We start from the raw sequence: 7478 nt of genomic DNA, 5'->3' as shown, positions 1-7478 counted from the left end.
CCATAAACATGGGGGCTGGCAAGTTCAAACCTGGCCCAGGCCTGCTAAACAACAATGACAACAAAAAATAGCTGGACGTTGTGGCGGGCACCTCTAGTCCCACCTCCTTGGGAGGCTGAGGCAAGAGAATTGCTTAAGCCCAAGAGTTTGAGGTTACTGTAAGCTTTGATGCTACAGCACTCTACCGAGGGCAACATAGTAAAATTCTGTCTCAAAAAAAAAAAAAAAAAAGGAATGTTTTTAAAGCTTTCTATGTAAAGTTCAGTTCCAGTGTATCCCTTGGGGACGGGAGGCACAATTTTAAAGGTTTGAAGACCTTAGGCAAAATAGAGAGGCTGCTTCTATAACTCCTAAGAACCAGGAGCAGCCTGCAGAGTGACAGTACAATTGCCTGTAACCCTGAGCCACCCAGACCACACTCAGGGTCTCCACATACCCAGAACTTACCCACATATCCACCGGCTGCCTCTGGTTTGCCTGCTCCTGCATTTGTGAACATGGGCCCTGTGATTAGTGGTGTAGAAGGTATGCACACACATGCGGGTACCTGGTTGGGTGGGTGCCCCTGTGTGGGAAGAAGGTTGGCATGGATGAGGAAACTGGGCTTAGCAGTCCATGGGCTATCCCAGGCTAACCTACTTCTCTCCCTGCCAGGCTGTTCTTTGCTGGAGCCAGAGAAGGCCACCTTCCCAGCGTGCTGGCCATGATCCATGTAAAGCGCTGCACCCCAATCCCAGCCCTGCTTTTCACAGTAAGGACCCTTCCTGTGCCAACCCTACACACATCTTCCCTCTCTTTGTGCCTTCTCTAAACCAGGAGTTCACACTTTCTACACAAGTCCTTTTACTCTTCTGGTCTGTCCTGGGTCTCACTGAGTCCTAGAGAAGTTGGCAAATGATATTCATGAGCTTTAATAATATCAAGGAATACAGCAAGGAAAGACCCTTAGTCCTAAAATTCCTAAGGCACTCAGGCTAGCTCGTTTCCATTCTCCCATCCTTTTGGGTCATACTGAACTGACTGTCTCAGGATTATAACTAACAAAGAAACTCCTCCCGGGCTCACCTCACACCTGTCACCGCAGGGTTGCAACACTGGGCCTCTGCTCCTAACTGGTCCTGGCATACACGTGCCTTTCTGTTTCCTGCATCAGAGCACCCAGTATCTTGGGAAACATCATTGAAACAAATTCAATGTTAAGGATACATTAAATAAGGAAAATCATAAAGGCAAGAAGACTGGTAAACTGAAGAAGGAGGAAAAGAAACTTAGGATGGAAAGGAAATGGGGGTAAAATGTCCCCAGAGTAGAACCATTTGAGGGAGCCAAAGAAATGAACAAAGAATTGTCCTCGTTAAATCTTTTGTGTTACTTCTATTTTCCTTATAGATCCTGAATAAAACTTTAGAAATGACTTTGGTCTACCAGAGAATCAGCTAGAAATCAGGATAACAGAGCTCTTGGGAGTCGAGAGCATTGTATAACTAATTAGGAGGAATTTCAGAACGTTCAGATACAGGATGAAGGTCACCTTGATTGCTTAGTTGCAAAAGTGGCTAGAGAGACTCCCAGGTGGCTACACACTTTTTTTTTTCCCTCCAGTTTAAGCCATGGGTGCAGTATTGACTACAAAGCAAGTACTGCAAGATTCAGGCCTATTCACCCAGTAAAATCTTCCTGATTATCCTCACCACTAGACCTTACAGGAGACCTGAACTTTATATTGGCCTTCACAGATTATCAGAATGGAAAGAGCACAGTTCTAAGAGAGAGCCACAGAGATGATTTTGAAGTTGGGAAGTAGACTTTATCAAGAAAACCTCTTAGGGATGTGATAAGGGTTAAATGAATTAACATTTGTAGAATGCTAAAATTAGGACCTGGCGCATAGTAAGTGCTTTGTAACTGGTTATGAAATTAAGAGAGAATGAAAGGAAAGGAAGTAGGGGGAGGCGGAGGAGGAAGGAAATAAATTAAATGACTCAGCCAGGAGGAAAGGATAAGGGCAAGAATAAAGCATTAATCTGCAGTTAACAAACTTCCCTAGGGGATAAAAATTAGAAATTAGCTTGAGCTATATATAACCAAGAGAAAAATTTAAATGAGACCAAGACTGACACAGACCCAGGTAAACCATTGTGGCTGATTCATAGCTGGTGTCCGTTCTGATTGGTTAGTGCCCATGCGATACCAGTGGTTAAATATTTTATCACCCCTGTGGTAAGAAAGAACTTTCTAGCAATGAAGGTGTTAGTAACAGCCTGGGTTACTAGGAGAGGTTGTAAGTCTCTGTTTGGAGACATGGAATCCTCTGCCTAGAAGCTTGGGAACAGCCCCAGACCTGTGGACACCTCCAGTCTTTGAATACCTCTCTGATCACTGAAGAGCTCCTCCCTCTTCCCCAGTGCATCTCCACCCTGCTGATGCTGGTCACCAGTGACATATACACACTCATCAACTACGTGGGTTTCATCAACTACCTCTTCTATGGGGTCACAGTTGCTGGACAGATAGTCCTTCGCTGGAGGAAGCCTGACATCCCCCGCCCCATCAAGGTGAGAGAAGCTCCCTTCGGGATCCCCAGGTCATATTTTTATATCACCTCTGTTCTTAACTGCTGACCACAGATCATCATCTCCTCTGTGATGGTATCAGACCTTTTGAAAGCAAGGACCATGTGTGAATGGGACAGCATGTCCATTCTCCACAGGGGACAGGTTAGAGCGAATTGCATGTGGGGAATAAGATTAAATGTTACTTTCATCATGTCATTCCTTTGTTTTGTAACACTCTAGGTCTCAAACTCCAGCTGATTTTTCAATCCTGTTATTTTTCCAACACTTCCTACCTGCCCCTCCAGATACCTGGGTTCTCCATGTACTTCTTCCCTAGGGGATAAAAATTAGAAATTAGCTTGAGCTATAGCCAAGAGAAAAACTTAAATGACAGTAGGGCTGACACAGAGCCAGGTAAATCAGTGTGGCTGATTCATGGCCAGTGTCCATTCTGATTGGGTAGTGCCCATGCAGACTCTTTCCAGAATGAGTTTCCTCCTCCCATCAGCTTATCAAAATTTTAATCATTTTTTGAAATGGGCCTCAGTACCTCCTCTTCCCTAAAGCTTTCCAGTCTGCTTTTATAACCCTCCTTGATCCTCCCTTTGTAAAATCCTGGGGCCCTATAGCTGCTCACTAAACCTAATGATTGCTGCAAGAAATAACTTTGTGGTAGGAACGGATGGAATTCCTCAGAACAAGATATGCCAGAATGTTATAGGTTCTCCTACCAATTAGAAGAACAGAGTATAGCCTGGAGCTATTTGAACAATCCTATTTAAGAAACAGAAACTAGATGCTTCTAGAAGATTCTAATAAAAAAAAAATTCTTCTAGCTGAGATATCAGTCTCTCCAAATCTCTCAATTCCCCAATGGCATTTTCACTGCTACTTTTCTCCCACCCTTAGAAAACATGCTAGAGGGAAGAAGAGGTAGAATGACCCCATCTCCTCCTGATGTGCCTGCCTCTGAGAGGGGAGGACGAGGAGGAGGGCAGTTGAGTCTGGGCTGCCTCTGGAGTCCTGAAGAGGACACTCTTAGGAACTCCTCACATGTGGTCAGCAAGGAGAGGAACTGATGCTTCCTTCTGGACGCAAGTCAAAGCCCCAGCCTGCCTTATACTATATTGGGTTTCCTGATTTCTTAACTCTTGGCAGATTTTTCTCAGATTGCTTCAGAGAAACTATTTGGGGCTGATCTTAGGGTGAGGAATGGACACTTGCCATATTGTCCCCCAATGAAGCATGCCAATAAGTGGGCCGGAAGCAGGAAACATGCCTGACCTAGGTCACCTTCTTCTTGCCCCTCACCTCTCCCCCAGGGCCTCAACAAACATACATCAATGTGCCAGCAAGCTTCTCAGTCCCCATGGACACCTCTGGCTGCTGCGGGCATGTAGCACAGATGATGAGGCCTTGTCTGAGCCCACGCAGAAGGACATAGGCACTGAGAATCCTTCCCCCCCTTCTCCTCCCATCCTCTCCTGTCCCACTATCCAAGTCACCAGTATTTGTTGCCATAGGCCAGGTGCGGTGGCTCACACCTGTAATCCTAACTCTGGGAGGCTGAGGCAGGTGGATTGCTTGAGCTCAGGAGTTCAAGACCAGCTCTGAGCAAAAGCAAGACCCTGTCTCTACTAAAACTAGAAAAAAATGACCAGGCATGGGGCTACATGCCTGTAGTCCCAGCTACTTGGGAAGCTGAGGCAGGAGGATTGCTTGAGTCCAACAGTTTGAGGCTGCTATAAGCTAGCCTGATGCCACGGCACTATACCAAGGTGACAGAGTAAGACTCTGGCTCAAAAAAAAAAGTTGTGGGCGGCGCCTATGGCTTAAAGGAGTAGGGTGCTGGCCCCATATGCTGGAGGTGGCGGGTTCAAACCTAGCTCCAGCCAAAAACTGCCAAAAAAAAAAAAAACTGTTACCATAGCACCTGCCCAGTCAGAGCTCAGGGTATGGGAGCCATAGAGCTTAGTGAGGCCCATGAGGATGCTTCTTTGCAGATAAAGAAAAAGAGAGGGTGCCCCAACCTGGGGGCCCTGGGGACAACACAGCTCACAGTGCCTCTTCTCCACAGGTCAACTTACTGTTCCCCATCATCTACTTGCTGTTCTGGGCCTTCCTGCTGGTCTTCAGCCTGTGGTCAGAGCCAGTGGTGTGCGGCATTGGCCTAGCCATCATGCTGACAGGCGTGCCCGTCTATTTCCTGGGTGTTTACTGGCAACAAAAGCCCAAGTGTTTCAATGACTTCATTGGTGAGTTGTTGGAGGCTCCAGCATGGCTAGAGGCATGGAGTGGTCAGTGAGGGGGCAGGGGAGCCACCAGGATTGGGAGGCCTAAACTCATCTTCACCTGACTCCACACAGCTCTGGAGGAGTCAGGGTGGATGCCCTCCCAGAGATCTCTGAGGAGTTTCCCCACAGACCTTAGGCCTGTAGGCTAAGGCAACCTGGAATTGGGCTTGAAGGCACAGGGAAGCTGGAGGCCTGGGCCTTGATGAGCACAGGACAGCTGACAGGAGATGCAGGAGGCAGGCGAGGCATTGACTGCTGGGGCAAATCCTGAGTGGGAGAGGTGGGACAGGTCACAGCCTAGTTGGCCAAGCTGGCGGGATATTCAGCACTGTCATGGTTTCTATGTGATCTCCTTCTACAGAGTTGCTAACCCTGGTGAGCCAGAAGATGTGTGTGGTCGTGTACCCTGAGGTAAAGAAGGGCTCAGGGACAGAGGAGATAAGTGAGAACATGGAGGAACAGCAGCAACCCATCTACGAACCCACTGTCACGAAGGACAAGGACTTGGCAGAGCAGCCCCAGCCCTGAGGACCACTGTTCCTCAGTGGCTACTCCCCCTTTTGTCCCCTTCCTGCATTCCTTCCCTGCCTAGGTCCCTCCAACACACACACACACACACCTCTCTGCTTCTGTCAGACAGGGCGGGACCTCAGAGTGGGTGGTGAGAAATTGCAAACAAAGACAATGACATGTGTACCCAAAGAACCTGCCTCTCACCCCAGTGCTGCCCACACTCAGCTGTTAGAGAGGAACAGATGCCAGTGTGCCCTGCAGGGCCCTCCCTCTAGGCCACAGCCTCAGCTGCCTCTTTAGGAACCTGAGTTTACAACTGCCTTCCCTCCCATTCCTAAGCCAAGGGAGACCTCAATTTAGAGAGCAGTGGAAGCCACAGTGAGTTGGTCAAGGGGACAGATTCATGCAAATATGTCACCGGTGAAGGCTTGCTGGAGAGACCCCTCTTTGTTCAGAAGGAGCCCAAAGTCAGGGGGGATGCTGCCTCTGCCCTCTTCCCCTGCCCCCTGCCCCCTGCCATCCCTCCCTCCACCCAGCCTGGACTCCCAGGCTCCTTTCAGGGCTGGCTGAGCAAGGGACCAAGGAGAAGGAGAGCTGCCCTGACCCCTCCCCTCAAGCCAAGCCCATGGGACGGAATGAGAAAGGCTCAGATTCCAGAGACCCAGCCCCTGCCTCCTGCCTCCTACCTTCTGCTCCAACATGGTGCCAAAACTTCCGGAAGCCAGAAAGTCTTCTTATTCTTAATGTGGTGGACATCTCTCTCCTACTGACAAAGCAGCTCTGCAGCTCTGCTAGAGCAGTCACCCTGTCATCCCTGCAGCCATGCCCCAGCACACTCACCCCAAGCCAGTGCAGCTGGCCACCCCCACCACGCCCTCATCCTTCTCTTTGGACCTTGGCTCAGGGACCAAGTATGAAGGATCCCCAAGCTCTTCAGGCCTGAAATTAGAGCCTTAAGTAGACCCTGCCTCCATCCAAAAACTGGGCCTAAAAACACTCTCTATTTCTACCCCTCAGAATAGGCCTGATATTAAATACCTTCCCTGAGAGGAAAGGCGCTTTCCTGCCTCCCCAGAAGTGCCCATTCCATGTCCTCAGAGACTGGGTGGGGAGAGCCTGTTTTCTGAAGGCCAATTCCTCTCCCCTCCCCATACTTGGATAACCCTCACTCCCTCCTCTCTGGTCTCACCAGCATCCTGTCTTGGGATAGGATGGAAGAGCAGTGGCAGGACGGGACCCACTCTGAAGACCCTCAGAAAGCCCCCTGTGGTGTGCAGCCTTCTGACCTTCCTCAGTGCTCCAGAGGAAGGCCATGATGTTTCCCTGGGTCTTGTAGACTCCCCAGCCACACCTGCTATGCTAAGGACACAGAGCAGGATTCTCTCTGCATCCCCTCCCAATTCCATCTGCTTAAACTGGAATACCCAGGAGCCCCTCTTTGCCCGGGTCATCTCCCCAGCTCCCCGCCCAGCTTGTCTACCCTATAGTTGATGAGATGCCAGATTTGGTCTGAGTTATGGCCCTTTCCAAGTAGAACTTGGCAGGCTGGGGTTGGCCCCTAGAGGGTCAGGGGACCATCTTCCTGTTCCTTCTCATTCCCTCCAACTTCCTCACCTCCTTGAATTATTATTTTTTTGTAAAGTGGATGCCTTACTTTTTGGATAAATATTTTTGAAGCTAGTATTTCTTATTTCTTTCAGATTTTGTAATGTAAGGTTGTTGGGGGGGGGGTGGACTGAGTTAGAACCTTGATAATAATTTTCTGTCTTTAACTTGGTGTAGGTTTCAGAGTTCTTGTTTGTTTTGTGAAGAGTTTTTTTTTTTCTTTTGATGTAATAAAACTTTAAATGGAAATGAAGTTTGTGGTGTTGATAATTAAATCAACTTCTGAGACACGGCGCCAGGTATTTCCTGTCCCAGGAGGTCTTTGCTTGCCAGGTTGCTTCCAGGGTGCCATTCCCAAAAGCCCACGCTCTCCGTGGCTTCTAGCTATCCAGGGCCTCAGTGCCAGCACATTCAAAGAACTCTCTTTGAATCAAAGACATTGTCAAAAGCCAAAATCATTATAAATTTAAAGTTCTCAATTGGTTGTATTCACAATTCCAGAATCAAGCAA

The 7478-nt window shown here is 48.5% G+C and overlaps 1 protein-coding gene across 1 annotated transcript in view; it reads left to right on the top strand.

Annotated features, from left to right (window-relative positions):
* SLC7A8 (solute carrier family 7 member 8) overlaps positions 1-5968 on the top strand; it is a 55213-nt gene extending 49245 nt beyond the window's left edge. Inside the window, exons 8-11 of the mRNA XM_003801926.3 lie at positions 655-751; positions 2406-2555; positions 4633-4810; positions 5211-5968. Coding sequence (XP_003801974.1) covers positions 655-751; positions 2406-2555; positions 4633-4810; positions 5211-5377 — 592 coding nt within the window. The 3' untranslated portion in view covers positions 5378-5968. The remainder of the gene's footprint in view (positions 1-654; positions 752-2405; positions 2556-4632; positions 4811-5210) is intronic.
* The last annotated feature ends 1510 nt before the right edge of the window (positions 5969-7478 follow it).

The sequence above is a fragment of the Otolemur garnettii genome, unplaced genomic scaffold, assembly GCF_000181295.1.
Source record: "Otolemur garnettii isolate 467f Iridium unplaced genomic scaffold, OtoGar3 scaffold00225, whole genome shotgun sequence".
Lineage (NCBI taxonomy): Eukaryota > Metazoa > Chordata > Mammalia > Primates > Galagidae > Otolemur > Otolemur garnettii.
The sequence above is the reverse complement of the archived record's forward strand: the minus strand, read 5'-3'. Positions and strand labels throughout refer to the sequence as shown.